Below are 22,465 nucleotides of genomic sequence, written 5' to 3'. Positions count from 1 at the left end.
CCTGTGGTGGGCGAGGACTATGGCGACCTGCTGCCCTCGCTGTCGCTGAGAAGGGAGCCGGACACATGCGTGCAGTGCGGCGGCCCGGTGCCGACCCCGGTCTGGGCGCGGTGCTCACTGGCGTGTTGATGACGGATCGAATCGAACTACCCCGACTACGGGGCGGGGCCGCTATTAGGCGAGCATTCGCCGCAACTTCTACTGGCGAACGAAATCTGGAAACACTTGGCAACGCACGTGCGTACAAATTAGCTAGCAGCGCTTGTTTTAGCTTCCACATTCCCCTGTCAAGCTTCTTTAAATTGTTTTTGTGCGTCCGTACGAATGAGATGGCTAGCAACGATACTTTCAACTCAGCACAAAAGTGATTTTAGCGCCCTTTTTTCTTCTCATTTCGGGATAGCGGGTGAGGAGGGTAGAGTACACAGGCGGGGAGTTTATTTCTACATCTATATGAAGGCAAAAGCAGCGTAGAGAAAATATCATGCCCATCCATATAATTAAATGGAAACCTAACGGATAGGAAATCGTAGCTCAGTGCATGATCTATAATATTCTTTTACACCAGAAATGCAAAAAAAAAACTTTGGAAAAGATCATCAGCCATGTGCAGGATATGTAATATTCAAATTACATGCTTAAGATCTTTCTAATTATAGTTTAGAAATACACATAGATTCTTTGTATTCTCAAGTTTCAAGCTACAATACAAAACTTCAATATTGAATATGAAAAGCTTTTAGCATACTTAACCAGAACTTTCTATATCCTATATTTCAATTCAACCATTCAAAGATCCATACAGAACATTTAAAAACTTTCAAACCTTGTACACAGAACTGTTCCTTATACCTAACTATGATTTCATACATTCAAAACATCACATTTGATTACTAAAAACTTTTCAAACCATGTGTACATAACTTTTTCTAAACTTACAACATGGAGATGACAACTTTCTATTTGTAGTTTAGGAGTAAAATTTTTTTAAGAAGTTCACCATAAAGAGTTGCATATTCAAAATAATTTATTATTGAACTAAAAAACTTTATCCCTTATTAAATCTTCTTATATCTACATATCTTAACTTTGTACAATGTACTAAAAATATTTCCAATCATATATTGAAAAAGTTTTTGCATTCTCAACTTTTTTATGAAACAAACTTTGGAACCGAGTAAACTACATCCTTCTCGATCCATTTGAAAATGATAACACAGTAGATACTTGTTCCATTGTAAATCATCTACAATAATAATATAGAACATAATTAGTATTAATATTTATGAAAAAAGAGATATAACAATATATGGAAATTATAACTCTCTGTATTCTTGCAAACTTACAAATTACATATTCAAAACTCATAATGGAATTATGGAAAACTTTTTGCCTCACATGTCCAAAACTTTATATGTCCTATTCAACTCACATATTCTAAACTTCATACTCAAATATCACAAACATACAAAAGAATCATGTATACTGAACTTTCTACATCCATTTATTTCAAATATTTAAAACTTCATACTCGGATTTCAAAAACTTTTGAATCATGTGCATTATTCTTTCTGCATTCCATCTTTCAATTCACATATTGAAAACTTCACAATTGACTTTCAGATACTCTCAGATCATGTATACAAAATTTTATAGATCTCTAACTTTCAATTCATATATTTTAAATATCATATATCCGAATTCCAAAAACTTCAAAATCACTTTATATGGTGTACTTACAAAATAACTTCAATGCAAGATCTGAGACTCAAGAAGTCAATTATTGAATAAATTATACACTAGTATGAAAAGTGTTGAAGCGTCCCCTCTAAAGAGGTGACTTAAATGTGATACAAATATCAGTTCCAGGAGGCTGATAACACATTTATTATATCAGATGGTACATCACCGTACAACTCTACACGATGGTGGGCAAAGGAGTGTCACTGTCGCGAGAACAAGAACTACAAACCAAACGTAAAAGCTAACTATATAGAGGTCATCATAGTCTTACGCCATGCGAAACTTCCTGCGGGTGACCCTAATCCACAGGCAAAGCTGGGTGCAAAATGAAACCCCCTACTCAACGTCCTCGGGAAGGAGCTCTGGATCTTCCTCTGTAAATATTAAGCAAGGGTGAATACTCAGCAAGTTCAACCACACCCACGGAGGGGGTATAAACAGAATATATGCACAGGATAAATCAAGGATAAGATTAAAATTTAATTTGCGAAAAGCTAATTTTTATGTATTGGTTTATTTTGAAAGAAAAGAGTTTTCAGAGTAATTATTTTGTACCGAGTAACACGTAGGATTGATCCACGCAGGATCCAGGTTTATAAGTTGCTGACTAAGAATTTCGCCCCGACTAGCCTACTGACCATCACAACCGTGCAGGCATGCAGCACAGCAGACGTATACGCTTGTACTGCTTAAAAAAAGTTAAGCTCCTGATTAATAATTTTCTTGGCTTTTAATACTTCTTGCGCACTTTACGCATCTCATCTCACTTGTCGCATTTTTCTTGCTGGAACATTGTCGAGGTACACTCCCGTCACGGGGGTAAGTGTGCATGTTTTGGTCAGAATGCTAGCCGTACGTTCAAAACTTCCAGGGGTACAGGCTGTATATATACACGATGAGAATATATTCCACCAAATACTAAAGGAAGCAAAACTGTGGATCATAAGGAATCTACGGTTTATAAGATGTAGTTTATCCAAACATAGTTCGTCAGAATTGGGGGAGAGATTTGGATGGATTTCGGATAGAATTTGGGAAGTTTGGGGAAGAACTCGGGAGAAGTGCTGAAGAGAAGAGGTGTGGTTGGGTTCAGAGTTTTTTTTTGAAGCTTCTCATCTGGATACAGTTGTAGTATCTGTTCATATATGTACTCACACGCACGTCTCACTCACACCACACATGTACAAATAAACCTACAACTACACTCAGATACGAAGACCGCGTCCTTCTTGAGATCACCGGAATCTTCTGACTCCGTAGGCAACGGACACATCACATTCTCATTGTGGGTCCATGCGTGGGCCCGTCACATTCTCATTGTGGGTCCACGCGTGAGAGACAAACATTTGAGCAGAGATCGGTGTGTAGCATCTGTTCATATATGTACTCACACGCACGTCTCACTCACACCACACATGTACAAATAAACCTACAACTACACTCAGATACGAAGACGCATCTGTTCATATATGTACTCACACGCACGTCTCACTCACACCACACATGTACAAATAAACCTACAACTACACTCAGATACGAAGACCGCGTCCTTCTTGATCACCGGAATCTTCCGACTCCGTAGGCAACGGGCACGTCACATTCTCATTGTGGGTTCATGCGTGGGCCCGTCATATTCTCATTGTGGGTCCACGCGTGAGAGACAAACATTTGAGCAGAGACTGCACAACAGAGAACACTGTTCTCGGTGGGAGAATCACGCGTTCGAGCACGCTCGAACCGTGACCGGCGGCCTCCACACCCGGAGGTCACGCCACGCAAGCTACGCTCGGTCCCCCGGTTGGGTTCAGAGTTTTCAGTTCTGCAGTATCGCTCGCGCCGAAGGCCCAACATCAGTTCTGCCCTCGGTACAAGAATGGGCCAAGGCCCAACATCAGCCGTTGCACGGCCCAAACACCACCACCTCTCGCGCCCAACACACACACGACGCAGTTCGAACTCGCTGCTTTCACTGATGCCGTTCAAGTTCTTCCTCGTACTCTGGTTTGGATGTGCTGCTGTTCCAGCACTGCTATTCTCTAGTGTCGTGCAAGCACGGACGTACTCCTTCCGTCCGAAAAAAGAACGTAATTCTTTGACTCTTAGAAACTACGTTTGACTGCTCGTCTTATTCAATTTTCTTCTTACAAATATTATCACTTTTATTATGATTTTTATTAGTGATGTAATAAGTCATAATAAAAGTAATAAAAGTTCCCAAAAATTTTCACCCAAAAATTTTCACCTCCCCTTTAAACACATGTATGAAGTACTAAATATAATTAAATAACAAAACTAATTACACAGTTTAGATGTACACGACGAGACGAATCTTTTAAGTCTAATTAGTACATGATTAGCTATAAGTGCTATAGTAACCCACATGTGCTAATGATGCGGTCAAAGGCCTCAAAAGATTCGTCTCGTGATTTCCAAGTGAGTTCTGAAATTAGTTTTTTAATTAGTATCCGAAAAACCCTCCCGACATCTGGCCAAACTATTAACGTGATATCCAAAATTTCTCTTGTTTGGAACTAAACGGGGTCTAAAAGAGCTAAAAGCTGATACTAGCGTCAGAGGTCTGACCATCTCACCATCTCACAATGGCACCATCTCTCTCCTCCCTCTCCATTTTTTATTCAACCGGGCACCGGTTAATGTTTTTGCACTGCTTCTAATTTTTCAAGCGTTGGCACCGTGTGTTGTAGTGGTGGGAGTGATGCTTATATGTTCTCTCTCCATTCCAGGTATCACTCAAAGCCCACACTGTGGAAGGCCTTAGTGTTGCAGCAGGTAAGCGTATACTTGTACACTTATCCAGATCGTTGTGCCATCAGAAAACAAGCAGGGCAAAAAGTAGCTACTAAAGAGTTTAGATCGCCTCAAAAAAAAATTCGCCTAAAAAAAGAGTTTTGAGTTTTGAGCCACAATTACCGGTGGGGGAAAGGGTGACGCTCCATCCATTCACTGTGCCTACGACGCAAAAGCCTCAAAACTCACATCATCATTCACCAATCACCAGCTCTCCCTTTGCACTTGCAGATCCTCCTGCACACTCAAAGGTGCCATCCTTTTAGTTCCCTGTCACAGAAACAATAAGACCAAAGGTACCTTTGGAGAGAGCCCAGTGACGGCCACGGCGGCCTCACACGTGCGAGTCGTGACGGCAGCCGCACCGCGCTTTGTCCCGGCGTCCCGTCCGCCGACGCCGAAGCCCCCGTTTCGTCAGTACCGACGCCCGGCTGACAGCAGCAACAACGGTCACATCTATCCTCCGTCCAAGCGAAACTGCAAACCAGGCCACACACACACCCTACCAATATTTTCTCCACAGCGACGGGTGCTCTGAACTTAAACCTAGTCTAGACCCCAGCTTTACAAACTGCTAGGTGGTTAGATAAAAAAAAAGCCAAAATAGTCATATTGCCCCTCAACTTTACTGTAAGGATCAAATTCGTGTCTCAACTTTCAAATTGGTTAATATAGTCCCTCAAATTTCATTTTAGATCATACCCGTCCTTATGGTGATATTATACTCCATAATAAAATAAAATAAATGCAAAAGGTCATTTTTACCTTTGGCTTCTTCCCCTCCTTAATTTTTACTCTTCATATGTCTGCAATACAATGCGACGCATGGATAAATAAAATTTTATATTCCAAATTTAAAACTTGTGATGTTCACCTCCTAAATACATTGATACTCAACCACTATACTAATTGCTTGCATTGGCTAAATATTTTTTTAGTAATAATAAACAGTTGAGAAATTTAGAAGAGAAAAGAGATAAGGTAAAAAGAATTTTTTGCATAAACCTCATATTATTATGGAGTATAATATAGCACAAGGATGAGTTTGTTGAGGGACCATATTGGGCTATCTAAAAGTTGAGGGATGAACTTGACTCTCAAATTAAAGTTGAGGGACCAAAATACCTATTTTGCCATAAAAAAGGCGGGGCGTGCGGGGCCTTTCGTTCGAAACCAAAAGCGACACAAGCTGGAGATGGGTTGCGCTCTGTGTGTGTGTGTGTATTGCTTGTCTGAGCCTGCTTTTCTTCTGAACCAAGTAAACCGAGCAGTTGATGACTTCAGTTGCGAGTAACAGGCTAGCACTCGTAGCCCTCGTTTAGCATACTCGTGTTGTGCATTATTTGTTGTGGATTCGGAGAAAAATGGCGTGCATTTGCAGCGTGGCCTTCTTGCTCGTATTTCATCTTACATTCTTTGCCATGGATGCACCTGGATGGCCGGACTGGTTGACACCATGAAAGAAGGGAAAGGTTCCCAACTTACGAATTACGATCTCCTTGTACTGCTTTTCGTGGGTCTTCTTTCTCTACTTTTTTTTTTAATCTTCTTTCCCTACTTTTCCGTTCATAGTCCAACTTCTCAGAAAAGCCTCGTTTTCTGAATATTCAGTGGCATTCAGTTATTGGGTTGCAGACAGAGCGAGCCATCAAATTCTGCGGAGCCACATATCAAGAACTGCATTTGCTTGCGAGTTTTACCATATATATCAGCATCATGATTTAAAATGTTTCTTTCCACGTCAATAGGCTACTTTTGAGTTTTTGCAAAGTCAATATATAAACTCAATTGACTGGATTAGCATTTCAACGTCAATAGGCTAGACTTTTGGTGTTTCTCACAAACGAGGAGGATCCCAAGCTTTTCTTACGTTTGATTATTTCCATTTGCAGCTATCTCTTCAACCGTCAAATAGTAGTAGTAGAATTGTAGTAATTATCAGGACGCATGATCAAACAATAATACGACAGAAACAGTGGCCTATCGGAGTAGGGTGGGGGGGGATAGGATTTTTATGTAAAATTATCCATTTTTTGTATGAAGTCAAAAGTCAAAACATACAAAGGTTCCACAATTTTCACTACTCGATCATGACAGGCTATACAGTATACATAGGCCTGTGTTAAATATGCTCTTATCAACGACCATTGTTAACAGCATGTGAAATCCCAAGTAGCTCGTCAACATCCACCGCAAAATCCTACATGATGGTTCACACTTGCTTAGTTGCTTATGCTTACCTTTTTTATTTTTTAGGTTACGGAGTATCCCTTGAAACCTATGTAATCATGTGTACGACCCATTGCTTCAAAACCAAATGCATACCAAGTTAACGACGACTACTCACACCACACTCATCATTAGATCGCCCATGTTTCAATGATGGGCAGCTTATTATTACTTGTGAGATCGGCATGACATCATACATGTTGGTGATATGCCCAAGAGTCCATCATCACAATACGGTTTAAAGGCCCAAAAGGATATTGATCCAAGAGGGATTAGGGTTACTAATGGGCCTATGAGATAGAAGCTTATTAGTACGCCCTATATATACGAGGGAGGGGCTAGGGGGGCGAGACCCCTGTGAGCCGCGCCACCTCCTAGCCGCCGCCCCTCCCTCTCTCTCTCAGCCGCCGCCCATGCCGTGCGTGTGGTGCTAGCACACCGAAGCCCGGCGTTTCATCCCCGTACGTGTGGACTCCGTGGAGGCGCTGCTGCGACTGCTGTGCTGATCGGCTGCTGGGATAAGTACGAGGAGCTCGGTTCGTGGGACGTGATCGACTACTTCCTCTACATCGACGCGCGACTTCTTTCGCTGCGCTGCGCGTCTAGTGGTAACGATCTATGATCTTCTACTCGCAAGCATCTTGGGTATATGCGGTAGTGATGCTAGCGTAGCCTACCCGTTTACCTACAGTGGTACCGGAGCCATCTTGCGTAGTTTTTGGTCTGGATCATTAGCATATAGGTGATATGTTGTTGTAATAGATTGGATCTATTACTTTTGCACGGTTTGATTAGATCAAATGGTCATAAGGGGTTAAAACTAGAGTGAGTTGATTGTACGGCATGTGACAAAAGATTAGTTCGTGTTCTTTCTCTATTATGCATACGACATGTCCCTACCGGCTGGAATCATCATCAGGGACTAACTGTGTGCATAGTCAACAGATTGAACCAACAGATCGAGGTCATGTGTAGATGCACTCTTCTCAAGTGCAAAATTTGCACGGTCAATGTGATTGGCCTAGTGAAAATTGAGGCATTATGAATGGCTCGGATTTGAGCCGTTGCTTTCTCGCTGTAGCGGCTTCCTAAGCGCTACTTTGGTAGAACACGTCGTACGCCTAACTTGTTTTTGCAGGGTGTGATGTGAATGGTATGGCCTCAATGTCATGTGATGATCTATGTGATGATTTGTGCGGCCTGCGTGTCGCAAGTTAACACAACCGGGTTGAGGTTGCACCATTATTGTATAACGACCTGCGTGTCGACTTGTGATGTTTGAATCCTCATGTAATTATTTCACTAGCTATTAGATGTAGTAGCTTAGTATCTTTTCATGGAGGCTTCAATCATGATGGCGATGATGATCACCACAAGACAGGACGGATGGCAATGGAGGTCACCTTGGAGCCATGGCGATGGAGCCCATTGTGATGCAAGAGGCCATACTATTCACAATATAATATGATTATATGCCTGTGATGTTTATTTTCCTGTCATACTATTCTTTCATGCTTTTACATATGGTGGATGCTTTAATCATGATAGAATAGCTTCCCTCAGAAAATGTTGAGTTTTTTATGCCTTTTACCAATAGCTGCACCTATAAATTTTGATCGTTGTGTGGTAGGTTTACCAAAGTAGAGTACCCTCAGCTATCACTTTTGTATAGGGTGGATGTCGGACATTCACAAGCATAGTATTGGTCTACTCAGCAAAGCTATCAAAACAGTTTTGGGCTTTAAGGTATAGGGTTGGGGCCGGGGCATTGGATGCCACCCAACAAACAAGAGTCGCATAGAGATGTGATTAGTAATTTGTTACTTACCTGTATCACTACTTTTCTAGCCGTGATGCTAAAGCTCAGTAGAATTTTAGTGATTATGGATCTTGAACCACTATATGTCATTAGAGGGAAGATGACTTTAATATAGTAGGTTGTCTTTTGTTAAATCAGTTAATGAAAGTCTTTACATAAACTTAGTGTTAAAATCTTGCTTTACTTTAATGTTGTAGATCATGTCTGCCAATAACAATTCCGCTTTCAATTTGCGTTCTGTTCTTGAGAAAGAAAAGTTGAATGGAACAAACTTTATTGATTGGTACCGCAACCTGAGAATTGTTCTCAGACAAGAGAAAAAGGAGTATGTTCTTGAGCAGCCATATGCTGATGATCTCCCTGATAATGCAACTGCTACTGATCGCAGAGCTTAAGAGAAGCACTGCAATGACTCACTTGATGTCAGCTGTCTGATGCTCGCCACCATGTCCCCCTGATCTGCAGAAGCAGTATGAGCATGCGGATGCTCACACCATGATCGAGGGCTGCGTGGGATGTTTCAGAACCAAGGCAGGACTGAGAGGTTCAATATCTCAAAGTCCTTGTTTGCGTGCAAGCTGCCAGAAGGTAGCCCAGTCAGTCCTCATGTGATCAAAATGATTAGTTACATTGAGACTTTGGACAGACTTGGTTCTGAACTTCACCAAGACTTGGCTACTAATGTTATTCTCCAGTCGCACCCGGCGAGCTATGAGCCTTTTATCACGAACTTTCAGATGAATTGCTTGGATAAAACATTGAGTGAGTTGCATGGGATGCTAAAGACAGCAGAGGAGAGCATTAAGAAGAATCCCAATCATGTGATGATGATTCAGAAGGGGAACAAAAAGAGTAAGCGTTGGACGCCGCCTAATCCCAAAGGTAAAGGCAAGGAAAAGAGTTCCGGTGGTGAGTCCTCGGGCTCTAAGCTAAAGCCAGCACCTAAGGCCAAATCTGGCCCTACTTCTGAGGATGAATGCTTCCACTGTCATGAAAAGGGATATTGGTCTAGGAACTGCAAGAAGTACTTGGAAGAAAAGAAGAAGAAGGGAAGTGAGACTTCCACTTCAGGTATAAATGTTATAGAAATAAATATTGCATTATCTTCTAGTGAATCATGAGTATTTGATACTGGATCGATGATTCACACTTGCAAATTGTTGCAGGGTCTAAGTGAGACTAGAAGATTTGCAAGAGGCGAGTTGGACGTCCGTGTCGGCAATGGCGCAAAGGTTGCGGTGTTGGCGGTCGGCACCTACCACTTGTCTCTACCCTCCGGATTAGTTTTGAATTAAATAATTGTTATTGCATTCCTGCTTTGAGCAAGAATATTATTTCTTCTTCATGTTTGGAAGAAGTTGATGATTTTAATATTGTAATAGAGAACAAACGTTGTTCTATTTTTTGCAATGGTATTTTTTATGCTCATTGTCCATTGGTGAATGGATTATATGTTTTTGATCTTGAGGATAAATCTGTCTGTAACATTAATACTAAGAGGCTTAGACCAAATGATTTGAATCCCACTTTTATTTGGCATTGTCGCTTAGGTCATATAAATGAGAAGCGCATTGAACAACTCCATAAAGATGGATTGTTAAGCTCATTTGATTTTGAATCATTTGACACATGTGAGTCTTGTTTGCTTGGAAAGATGACCAAAGCGTCTTTCGCTGGTCATAGTGAGAGGGCGAGTGACTTGTTGGGACTTGTACATACCGATGTATGTGGACCAATGACCTCAATAGCCAGAGGTGGTTTTCAGTACTTCATTACTTTCACTGATGACTTTAGTAGATATGGCTATATCTACTTAATGAGGCACAAGTCTGAATCATTTGAAAAGTTCAAAGAATTTCAGAATGAAATACAAAATCAATTAGGCAAGACAATTAAATTTCCGCGATCTGATCATGGAGGAGAATATTTGAGCCTTGAATTTGGTGGTCATTTGAAGCAATGTGGAATTATTCCGCAGCTAACTCCGCCCGGAACGCCTCAATGGAATGGGGTATCCGAACGGAGGAACCAAACCTTGTTGGACATGGTTAGGTCCATGATGAGCCAAGCTGATCTTCCATTGTCATTTTGGGTTATGCTCTTGAAACTGCTGCGTTCACACTGAATAGGATTCCAAGTAAGTCTGTTGAGAAGACAACATATGAGATATGGACTGGGAAGCGTCCCGGATTATCTTTTCTCAAAGTTTGGGGATGTGAGGCTTATGTCAAACGTTTGATGTCAGATAAGCTCACTCCAAAGTCAGACAAATGCTTCTTTGTGGGGTATCTTAGGGAAACCAAAGGATATTATTTTTACAATAAGGTGGAAGACAAAGTGTTTGTCGCTCGCAATGGTGTTTTCTTAGAAAAGGAGTTTCTCTCAAAAAGATTTAGTGGGAGCAAGGTGCAACTTGAAGAAATTCAGGAAACACCCGAAACTGTTTCAGCAACCACTGAACATCCACGGGATGTGCAAGATGTTGCACAACCCGTAGTTGAGGCACCAGCCCCACGAAGGTCTATAAGGGTACGTCGCGCTACTGACAAGCTCAACCTTCTTATTACGGAGGAGCGCCACGTATTATTGATGGAAAATGATGAGCCCTTGACCTACAAAGAAGCAATGATGGGACCCGACTCCGACAAATGGCTTGAAGCCATGGAATCCGAGTTAAAATCCATGCATGATAATCAAGTTTGGAACTTGGTCGATCAAATTGACAGTGTAAGACCTGTCGACTGTAAGTGGATTTTTAAGAAAAAATTAGACATGGATGGAAATGTTCACATCTATAAGGCACGATTGGTGGCGAAAGGTTTCCGACAAATTCAAGGTGTTGACTATGAGGAAACCTTTTCGCCCGTCACAATGCTAAAGTCTGTTCGTATTCTCCTAGCAATTGCCGCATATTATGACTATGAGATATGGCAAATGGATGTCAAAACCGCTTTCCTTAATGGACATCTAAGTGAGGATGTGTATATGACACAGCCTGAAGGTTTTGTCGATCCTAAAAAATGCTGGGAAAATATGTAAGCTTCAGAGGTCCATCTATGGATTGAAGCAAGCATCTCGGAGTTGGAATATTCGTTTTGATGAAGTAGTCAAAGGGTTTGGCTTCATCAAGAATGAAGATGAGCCTTGTGTTTATAAAAAGGCTAGTGGGAGCGCACTTGTGTTCCTGGTCCTATATGTGGATGACATATTACTGATCGGAAATGATATTCCAATGCTTGAAGCCGTTAAAACCTCATTGAAAAAGAGTTTTTCGATAAAGGATTTAGGAGATGCGGCTTATATTCTGGGTATTAGGATCTATAGAGATAGATCAAAAAGACTAATTGGATTAAGCCAAGACACGTACATTGACAAGATATTGAATCGGTTCAATATGCAAGATTCCAAGAAAGGTTTCTTGCCAATGTCACATGGCATTACTCTAAGCAAGAGTCAGTGTGCTACGACACCTGATGAGCAAAAGAGGACGAGTACGATTCCTTATGCTTCAGCCATAGGGTCGATCATGTATGCTATGCTTTGCACGTGCCCAAATGTTTCCTTTGCTCTAAGTGTTACGAGCAGGTATCAATCAGATTTCGGTGAAGCTCACTGGACAATTGTAAAGAGTATTCTTAAGTACTTGAGAAGAACTAAGGATATGTTCCTAATATTTGGAGGCGAATATGAGCTCCTTGTAAAGGGTTACACGGATGCTAGTTTTCAAACAGACAAAGATGACTCCAAATCGCAATCCGGTTTTGTTTTCTGCCTCAATGGTGGGGCAGTGAGCTAGAAAAGTTCCAAGCAAGATACGGTGGCTGATTCGACGACAGAGCCCGAGTATATTGCAGCTTCCGAAGCTGCAAAAGAAGCTGTTTGGATCAGAAAGTTTGTTTCTGACTTGGGTGTTATTCCTAGTGCGTCCAGTCTAGTGGACCTCTATTGTGATAATAGTGGTGCCGTTGCACTAGCAAAGGAGCCTAGAACAACTAAAAAGTCCGGACATATACTGCGAAAGTATCATCTCATCCGTAACTTTGTTGAGAGAGGTGATGTGAAGGTTTGCAAGGTGCACACGGATTCAAACGTTGCTGATCCGTTGACGAAGCCTCTCCCACAACCAAAGCATGAGGCGCACATGAGATCTATAGGTATTAGATACTTACATCAGTGATTCTAGTGTGCGAGGGAGATTTTTGTGTCATGAGTATGTTTATGTAATGATAAATAATTGTTATTTGTTCCATGGATGATTATTTTTTTACATTGATTATCAAGTATGTGACTTGTTCGTGAAACTCTTTGTTGACAATGATATGATTCTAAATTATCCCTAGTTTATGTCGTTGTGTGGGACAACAACGACGTTGAGACTAGCACATGCATTAATTGATGATCATGTTTCACGGATCATGGATATGGAGATATCGGATTAATGATGTGGACACATGTTGGTGAACATGATGTTGGATTGACCCACTCCAAGACAATGTTGGGATTGTTATTTTGTATGTGCCATCAATTGTTCTTGAGTGGTATACCTACTGGATCCTTAGACCTGAGATCGCCATTGTTTCTCACTGTGTGTAGTGGTGCATCTTGGGGCTGCTAAACGCTACTCCGTGACTGGGTAGTTACAAAAATAGCTTACAGGTGTGTCATGAAACATGGAATGGGATGTGAGCGGATCAAGATGGAATTTGCCCCTCCTAGATAATGGGAGAGATATCTCTGGCCCCTCGAGATAGTTGGATTTGAAAGTGCATGGCCATGCCAAAGTGATTAAAGAGTTAATCATGATGACTAAAGGTTAGTTATGAACAGAATCCACTATTAGATCGAGAGAATGGTCGAGCTATCACAAAGGTGGCACGCATCTCGCTTTGAGCTTGACTGGTATCGTGTGGCAAAGGGATCGGTGTATGAGTATATCTAAAGTTCGGCCGATATGATCTTTATGTGTATTAGTGAGTCACTATGCCCTGCTAGGTGCCGCTATTGACTTGTGATTCGGAAATGATTTCCAATCACGACCACCTACACATGAACCTAACGGGTCACACACTTAAGGGGTTTGGAATGTTGGAAAGCTTGCCTGTATGATTGTCTCTAGTGCAAGTGGGAGATTGTTGGTGATATGCCCAAGAGTCCATCATCATAATACGGTTTAAAGGCCCAAGAGGATATTGATCCAAGAGGGATTAGGGTTATTAATGGGCCTATGAGATAGAAGCTCATTAGTACGCCCTATATATACGAGGGAGGGGCTAGGGGGGCGAGACCCCTGTGAGCCGCGCCACCTCCTAGCCGCCGCCCCTCCCTCTCTCTCTCGGCCGTCGCCCATGCCGTGCGTGCGGTGCTAGCACACCGACGCCCGGCGTTTCATCCCCGTACGTGTGGACTCCGTGGAGGCGCTGCTGCGACTGCTGCGTTGATCGGCTGCTGGGATCAAGTACGAGGAGCTCGGTTCGTGGGACGTGATCGACTACTTTCTCTACATCGACGCGCGACTTCTTCCGCTGCGCTGCGCGTCTAGTGGTAACGATCTATGATCTTCTACTCGCAAGTATCTTGGGTATATACGGTAGTGATGCTAGCGTAGCCTACCCATTTACCTACGATACAGTCTAGCGAGTGTGTGATGCAGAACTGCAGACTATAGTGTGCTATGTCTACGCCTGCGAGGTCCTCCGTTTAGACTGCACTGTCTACTTGCTCCACACTTGGATGGAGTAAAAAATTGTACTTGACAGCCAAAATATCTGACGATAAGCTTACTTGTACTAGTATCTGTACTTAAGACTTTTATACTTGTACTAGTATCTGTACTTAAGACTTTTACTTCTACCTTAAGACATTTACCAAACGTACCCGTGCAGATGTTGACATGGTTTTTTTATCTTTGACCCGCACGGAAATCTCCAGAACGTTCTGCCCACGAAGAAAGTGGAGCACGCTATTTGTTTATCCGAATTATTGTCAAATTATATGATTGAGGAAACTTTTTCAATCAAGCAAGGCAAGCATTTGTTTACACCAAATTCAAAGTTCAAACATCTCCTTGTCAATGCTAAATCAGCTGGATCGGACCGGCCACTTGTTCAGAATTTTGTTAGTTGGAGAGCAAGTAAGATATCTATCTATCCTTGAAGACTTGCTGTGCCGAAGAGACAGGCAAACGAAGTCAGTCAAATGAAGAAACGGGCCCCTGATAGCTATTACTACTTGCAACAAGCCAACAAGACAGGCAGCCATGCGTGCAACTGGTTCAGTAGTATCTTCTCTCTGGATACGGATTCAGCAGCAGTTTCTTCAGAAAAGACAAGCGCGCTGATTCAAGATGCTCCAACAATCTTCACGATTTCACATGGACATGGGGGGCTCGGCCGGGCTTCAGCTTCTTTACTGGAAACATGGCGGCAGTGGCAGCGATCAACAAAAGGCAGGAAGGCACCCAATGCCAATGCCGCCTCAGTGGAGAGACAGATAGTCCGGCCGGGACACCGGTTTGGCAGCTCGGCGCGCCTCCGGAATCTCGATCGAGATGCGCCGAATCAAGACGCCGTGGTTTACCGGTACACAGGTCACTAGGTCAGGCAGCAGTTGGAGTATCCATGTTGAGAAAAGAAAACATCCCCGTTTCTGACTGTTCTCGGCTAGCAGCCTTTCGCATCGCAGCCAGGTACCCATCGGGGGCTCCAGCCTACTTCGGCGACTTGGGCGAAGCTAGTGACTGCGAGCGATGTCCTCTCGAGAATGCAAGATCTATATCTATCTGTCAGCAAGACATGTCTAGCTAGTTATTATCGCGGCCTTGAGGACGACATGGCGAGCGCGGGTCGCCGGGAGCAAGGCGCGGCCGGGCTCCTGAGACGCGTGAGCGAAGTGAACCGCTTGGAGCGAGCACGAGCCGGCCGGCGACCCGCATCCGGCGAGAAAGCCAGTGCGGTCGTGTGGGAGGCGGATTCATTGATGATGGGAATGGACAATCCTACTGCTGGTAGGAGTATCTCGGTGCACAGTGCAGTTGGGTCGTCGGCACGCAAGCAGCCGGACAGAGATCTATCGGCCTCGTCCTTGTATCTCCGAATGTCGGATGAACTGGTGAACCTACTCCGGTCTTTTCGGATGTCTTGTACGCTCGCTGCCCGTTCCGGGTTCAAAAAGCCAGTGTGTATAGGCTACAGACTTCAGGTTGGAGAACCGCAAAAGGACTAAAGGAGCATCTTTGTTAGTCAGTGCAGTACGATGTACAAACTGCAAAGGCGTCTCGGTTGCAAAATGTCTCGCGTCCTCCTTGCCCATTCACATGTATTTATTCTCATCGTAGTTTGAAGGACAATATATAGCGCAATTTGAAGGACTGTCACATCTATACTTTTTTTTAAGGTAATCGCCTAATCGGTGTGGGTGCTCTGCCTTTTCATCTAAGATAAAAGAAGTAATGTGTACCGGAACTGAATTTTCACGAACAAAAAAGCAGGATCCTAGAAAGACAGGAACCACTGCTACCTACTGTCTGATCATTATTCCCATTTCCATATGGCTATGCATAATGACATGAACTGCTACAGTGCAAACTTAAACCACATTCTTAATGTCGTAAATCCTTTTCAATTTATTATTTTACCGTCGAGATCATTTGAACAATCTCTATCGAACAGGTTCCATCGACCATCGTTCCCTGTTGATCTTTACACGTACACCTCCTGAAATAATAGCACCAAAGGACAGGTGTTTACTTGATATGGACACCAGCACTGTGTCGGGGGACGTCTCTCTCGCTGCTTCGAGTTCACTGATCGCAACCAGGCGTGCTCTGTTCAGGCGCGCGTTCAATGAGGTTTGCTAGAACGTCATCCAGGTGTAGGCAGGGTTTTATTTCCCAACCGGAAACCGGTTAGCGCCGCCCTCCGGTACCGGTTTACCGGACCGGTTAGGCCGGTAACCGGTGGAAACCGATTGAATTCAAATCCAAATTCAAATAAATTCAAATTTTTTCGTGCAACCGGTTCCGACCGGTTTACCGGCCGGTTTGACCGGTTTACCGGCCGGTTTTACCGGTTTGATCGGTGGGCCTTCATGGGCCGGCCCATTTTTTTTCTTTTTCTTTTTTGATTTAACTTTAAATTCCCACAAACTATACTAAATGAATGAATTTTTGAGAAAATTTGACACCATTAGATTCATCACACCTTGAAGTATTTTTAGGAATTTTTTTGGGAATTTTTCATTTTTTGAATTTAAATTTAAAATTTGAATTTTGGCCGGTTGGGTACCGGCCGGAACCGGAACCGGACCGGACCGGTTTGACCGGTAACCGGTCAAACCGGACCGGTTCCCACCGGTTAGGTTAACCTTGGGTGTAGGTAGGGGGACCTGAACTGAACCAAAGCTTGCCTGGATACCTCTGAACTCTGATCCGTGCCCCCTGACCTCTGCAGGACTGCAAGCTGACGAGCGACGTACAGTGGCCTATGCCGTCGCTATTTGGACACATGACGAATTCATACAGGTGCCACCAGATCAATAGGAACCATGTCAAGGGTTTGGTGCGAGAAGGTAAAGCAGCAGCAGGGAGTATTGGTCACCCTAACCCAAACGACTTGCGATCTCGTGCCTCGACCCAATCAGCTGCAGCCATGGATGGCTGGAAAGGGACAGACGGGTGGTTGGGACTCCATACCGGATCGATCGGCACCCACCAGGAGTATGCAGCAAAGTCCATAGGTGAGAACGGGTATTGCGACGGCAGCTGAGGAGCATGTCATGATTGTCATAAACCAGCAACGACTGTAAATGGGACTTCTGCTTGACGACGGCTGTTGCTTTAGCTTGGTACTCCTATATTGATCTTTCGCCGCCGTTGTCGGATTTGCTACATGATCCAGGTTTTGTCGTCCCATTGGTACGCCGTTTTGAAAATGTGGGGCTTGTGGCATAAAGTTTTGGAATTTTGGGAGTTCATGGTCAACTAGGCTCGAGTGACGAATTAGGCGCATTCTTGCCAAAAGCATTACTGAACGTTATATAAATAGGGCTGTCATGCCTAATAGCATGATTATTGATCATTGCGCAGTTAAAATTTTAAGGAAAAAGTCCGTTTACACCCACGAACTATTACAAAAGTCTGATTTTCAATCTTCAACTACAAAACTGGATAACAAAAGTCATCCAACTATTGAAACCAGGCAAATTTAGCCTCTTTGGTGGTTTTTCATTTTGTGTGAATTAAAAAATTCAATTTTAAACTAAAAAAATCATAAGTAATTTATTTTAAATCATAAAAATACGAAATGGGTATCAAAATTTTTCTAAAAATGTAACCTATCTATTGGCATGATACTTTTCAGTTATTCATGTCCAATTTTTTATTTTCATAATATTTGGTTGCTTGTAGTTATGTCTATTATTTTTAAATAACCAAGATTCAAATAGAGCAATAATAGATAGGTTACATTTTTAGAAAAAATTTGATACTAGTTACAATTTTTTTGATTTAAAATGAATTATTTTTTATTTTTTTAGATTTAATTAGAATTTCTTTATTTTTTAAAAAAATACAAAAACCACCTTGGCAACCACCCCAAGGGCCAAATTTACCTAGTTTCGACAGTTGGATGGTCTATATTTTCCGGTTTTGTAGTTGAAGGTTGAAAATTGGACTTCTGCGGTAATTCAGACTTTTTCCAAAATTTAATAGTTAGTTACTTGTACTGACTTAATAACACAAGTAGGTAGTTTGTGTTTTGGACAATGCGTGAGCATGCCAATACAAGTAGGAAGGACAACAGCATGCACCCTCCTATAGAAACTAGATACCGGGAATCTCACTGACGCATGGAGTGACTGTCATCATAACGCAAACTAAGTCACAGTTAGGATATCACATCCATTGCATTTCTTTTCGGAACAAATGCCAATGTCTTGCAGACACGACTGCCAGAAACCTTTAGAAAGACTCTAAAGCTACAGAATCAGTCTGGAAAACGTCTAGCGCATCCAGAAACCATCTCATTCAACGTTCTGAACAGACAGCGTCGTCTGAAAACTAATGTGGACTTGTGGAGAATACTAGTACTGATTGATTTTTCTTTTCTTTTCTTTTCTTTTCTTTTCTTTTCTTTTGGTTTATTCCATTGAAATAAATTAAAGTTCTGCCAGAAGATGCAATCTCTGTGTGTCGGAGGTAGTCCATTATTTCACAATAAACAGTTTTAGAAAGCTGCTGTGCTATTGAAATACAGTAGTAGTCTAAAAGAAGAACAGTAATACCTATAACTATATGGATTTATTTTCAAGCAAACTGACCTAGCTTCATAAGTACTTTTATGGGAGAAACAGTTCCCTTCAGAATTTCCTTTTCTAATAATCTTCCAACGAAAGCATATTTAGGTTTGATGTGATTTAATAAAATTACGTCGCAAGTATACTAAAGGATTCACATTCCTAAAGGAAGCCCCCCAAAAACATTCGGTGGCACCTAAGCATGGTATCTCACTTTAGCTAGATATTCTACTCAAATGCACATTATAGACACAACAGCTCGGGGTGAAAAGCATAAGAAAAATGGAGTTAGATAGCCACAGGCCCCACGAGGTCATGCGGTGACATTTCAGCCAATTGCCCATACCTTTATCACTTGATGGGCACTCTTCTGAGTTAACCAGACCTGATCTTACAGCCATGACAACACTGACAGTAACTTAAGGACGGTTGATGCTACTTGTTAAAGGCCTCACCATTCCATGAACTGACCTTTTTTTTTTCTCTTTCTTATAAGTTCTCTTATACTAGTCGATTGTCGGCACCGATTAACATGTAGTACTTGATGCTACAAGAATCAGACTAATAATAGCGATGATATGAACTCATCTGGAACAACTAAAAGAGGCAATGGGTTTCAAATTAACAAATAGAACTCCAAATACAAATGGCAAAGGATAAACTTGAATAAACACTGCAATCCAGTACAGAAAAAAGCCAAGCTTTTAAATTTTTTTTCCAACTACTCCAAAAAGTCCCTCACGCCAATTTCTTTGACAAGCATTAGGAGCTTATGATTATCCTTAGCCCGTACACGTGTAGGATCCCCAGGCGTACTAACTCCAAACTGTGGGCATGTCCCGATTAACAACCGTCCGTAGGCCCTCGCCTGAGAAATCTGAGCCACGAACGGCTTCGCCTCCCCAGAGCTGCCGGCGCACGGGCGCGTTGCTTTCCTGGGACAGGGGTTTGGTAGGCGCATTCTTCACAGGTAGGCCCGGGCAAGGGGGCAACTGCTCGGTCTGTCCGTCACCTGTCACCGCCGCGTCACTGCCGCCGGACAGCGGCCGCCCACCTCGGCGCGTGCGCATATATACCACCACCCTGCCCCTCCCCGAGCCGTGTGCTCTGCTCACTGCTCAGCGCTCCGCATCGTCCGGGCAGAACCTGGGAGCGGTGACAGGGGAGCTAGGAAGAGGCAGGCAGGCATGGGGCGAGGGCGAGCACCGTGCTGCGCCAAGGTGGGGCTCAACAGGGGCTCTTGGACGCCGCAGGAGGACATGCGCCTCGTGGCGTACATCCAGAAGCACGGCCACTCCAACTGGCGCGCGCTGCCCAAGCAAGCAGGTAGCTGCCGCTACTAGCTGGGCACTGCAGAATGAATGCGCATGGCGAGTTGCAGGAGGCAGAGGAGAGAATGCGCTGATCGATTCCCCTTGACCTGTGTTGCTCCTGGATAGGTTTGCTGCGGTGCGGGAAGAGCTGCCGGCTGCGGTGGATCAACTACCTGCGGCCGGACCTGAAGCGCGGCAACTTCACCGTCGAGGAGGAGGAGACCATCATGCGGCTGCACGGCATGCTCGGGAACAAGTAAGCGCCAAGCTGGCTGCCGCTCGTTGCATGTGCAGGGGGGATTTCGGCACCATCCCTCTTGAGTATCTGGGGTTCTTGGGTGTGGTAGTACAGGGAATGGTGTTTTGAACAAATTTGATCTGTTTATCAGGTGGTCTAAGATCGCGGCGTGCCTGCCGGGGAGGACGGACAACGAGATCAAGAACGTGTGGAACACGCACCTGAAGAAGAAGGTGGCGCTGCGGGAGCAGCAGCAGAAGGCTGGCGCGGCCACCAAGAACGGCGCCGGCGCCGGAACTCCCGTCACCGATTCGTCGTCGGCGTCCTCCTCGACGACTACGACCAACAACAGCTCCGGGGGCAGCGACTCCGGCGACCAGTGCGGCACGAGCAAGGAGCCCGACGCCGCCGCCGACGCATCTCCCCTCCGAGACATCGACGTCTGGGATATGCTGGTGGACGCGCCCGCGGCGGCGCAGCCAATGCTGTCGTCGCCGTGCTCCTCGTCCTCCCTGACGACGTGCGCCGGCGGCGCGGAGGACCTGATCGAGCTGCCGGTGATGGACATCGAGCCGGATATCTGGAGCATCATCGACGGCGAGGGCGCCGACGGCTCTGGCGCGCGGCACGGCGATGCCGATGCGACAGCGCCGTGTACGGGCGCCGCCGCCGTCAGCACCAGCGAGGCAGGGGAGGCGGTGGGCGATTGGTGGTTGGAGGATTTGGAGAAGGAGCTAGGCCTGTGGGGCCCGACGGAGGATCCTCTGGCCCAGACTGACCTACTGGTGGACCACACGGGCTTCGGTCCACTCAGCGACTGCAACTCGGAGGGGGACCCAGTCTCCACCTACTTCCAGACTGGGCCCCACAATGCTGCAGCTGAACTCCAAGATGTGGAACTCCAACTAGAACTCGAACTCGAACTCGAACCATCATCATCTGCTGCCCTTGTGCTATGAGCATCGGAAATCCAGAGCACGGAACGATCTGATCGGACGGCCAGGGTCTATCGGCATACTACTTACTAGTCTACTACCATCACCGACGGCTCGGCCAAGAGCAGCGAACAGCTTTGGAGATGTTCGATGCAAAGCCAAAACAGAGAGCCAGCCATCTGAAACATCCCTAGGTCAATTAGAATGCACATAAAAAAGGGCAAATCCGTGCGAAAAAAAGGGTCCGGTAGTAGTGAAGAAACCGGTTCTATTTCAACAGTTTAACGCAGGTGTAGCAAACTAGGCTTGATTATTGGTAACACGGCGGCGCTCCAGTGCTGAAGAGGCAACGGGAAGTGCGGCTACGCCCGTCTGTGTTGCTCGGTTTGTGCAGTGAGTGTGCACATAGCATGACGTCGTCGTGACGTCAGCGCCTGATCACCAGGCCGGGAGGCCGGGAGTCCTACCACTACCGACCATGTATGATGATGATGCCTTTTGTGAATCATCACCGGGCTCTGATCATGATTTGGAACCCTTTTGCTTTTGCTAATGCGATGTAAACTTTTCTGCTCTGTGTCTCTCTTTTAATTCGCCGCTGTTGTTTTCTTTTATTTCCTTTTCCTTCTTTGTTTTTTTTTCTTTATGTGACATTGCACATCTGTTTTTATTTCTTCTTTTGCAATGTTACGTCTAGCCAGTAGGACTGTGAAAAAGGAAATCACATGTTACTCGATGACAGTGAGGTGCCGAAGTAGGTTACCTAACCAGAGAACGCATATGGGTTTCATATCTTATGCCTGGAGGCTGGAATTCCAGATAATTCCAACAATTAGGAGGTGTGTTAAGCTCCACGCCGGTCAGCCGATGAGTTGTTCACTCGGATGTTACATGCCAGCACAAGACGTACATCATCATGAAATATACTCTGCATCAGCCATCAAAAGATGAGTACCTGAGACAAAAGAACCACAGCCATGGCTGACACAGACAGACAGACACAGTGCAACTGCTGTCTGAAATTTTATTTTTGGGGACTACTGGGCCGTATACAAACGATGATGAGTCGCTCACAGGCTTTCTTCAGTTC

The 22,465-nt window shown here is 44.1% G+C and overlaps 1 protein-coding gene across 1 annotated transcript; it reads left to right on the top strand.

The window, feature by feature from the left end:
• The first annotated feature begins 19,980 nt into the window (after nucleotides 1-19,980).
• LOC120639155 (myb-related protein Zm1-like) lies at nucleotides 19,981-21,980 on the top strand. Its single transcript, XM_039915179.1, has 3 exons — nucleotides 19,981-20,215; nucleotides 20,329-20,458; nucleotides 20,592-21,980. Exons 1-3 carry the CDS (start codon nucleotides 20,077-20,079, stop codon nucleotides 21,397-21,399), a joined length of 1,077 nt encoding a protein of 358 aa, XP_039771113.1. The 5' UTR covers nucleotides 19,981-20,076; the 3' UTR covers nucleotides 21,400-21,980.
• The last annotated feature ends 485 nt before the right edge of the window (nucleotides 21,981-22,465 follow it).

Source organism: Panicum virgatum, chromosome 1K (assembly GCF_016808335.1).
Source record: "Panicum virgatum strain AP13 chromosome 1K, P.virgatum_v5, whole genome shotgun sequence".
Taxonomy (NCBI): domain Eukaryota; kingdom Viridiplantae; phylum Streptophyta; class Magnoliopsida; order Poales; family Poaceae; genus Panicum; species Panicum virgatum.
The sequence above is the reverse complement of the archived record's forward strand: the minus strand, read 5'-3'. Positions and strand labels throughout refer to the sequence as shown.

What these genes read in the sequence shown, in the direction of transcription:
- LOC120639155 (XM_039915179.1), top strand. Translation starts at nt 20,077, where the DNA reads ATGGGGCGAGGGCGAGCACCGTGCTGCGCCAAGGTGGGGCTCAACAGG. An exon ending in CGCGCTGCCCAAGCAAGCAG is followed by an intron (nt 20,216 to 20,328) that starts GTAGCTGCCGCT and finishes GCTCCTGGATAG; the next exon opens with GTTTGCTGCGGTGCGGGAAG. An exon ending in CACGGCATGCTCGGGAACAA is followed by an intron (nt 20,459 to 20,591) that starts GTAAGCGCCAAG and finishes TCTGTTTATCAG; the next exon opens with GTGGTCTAAGATCGCGGCGT.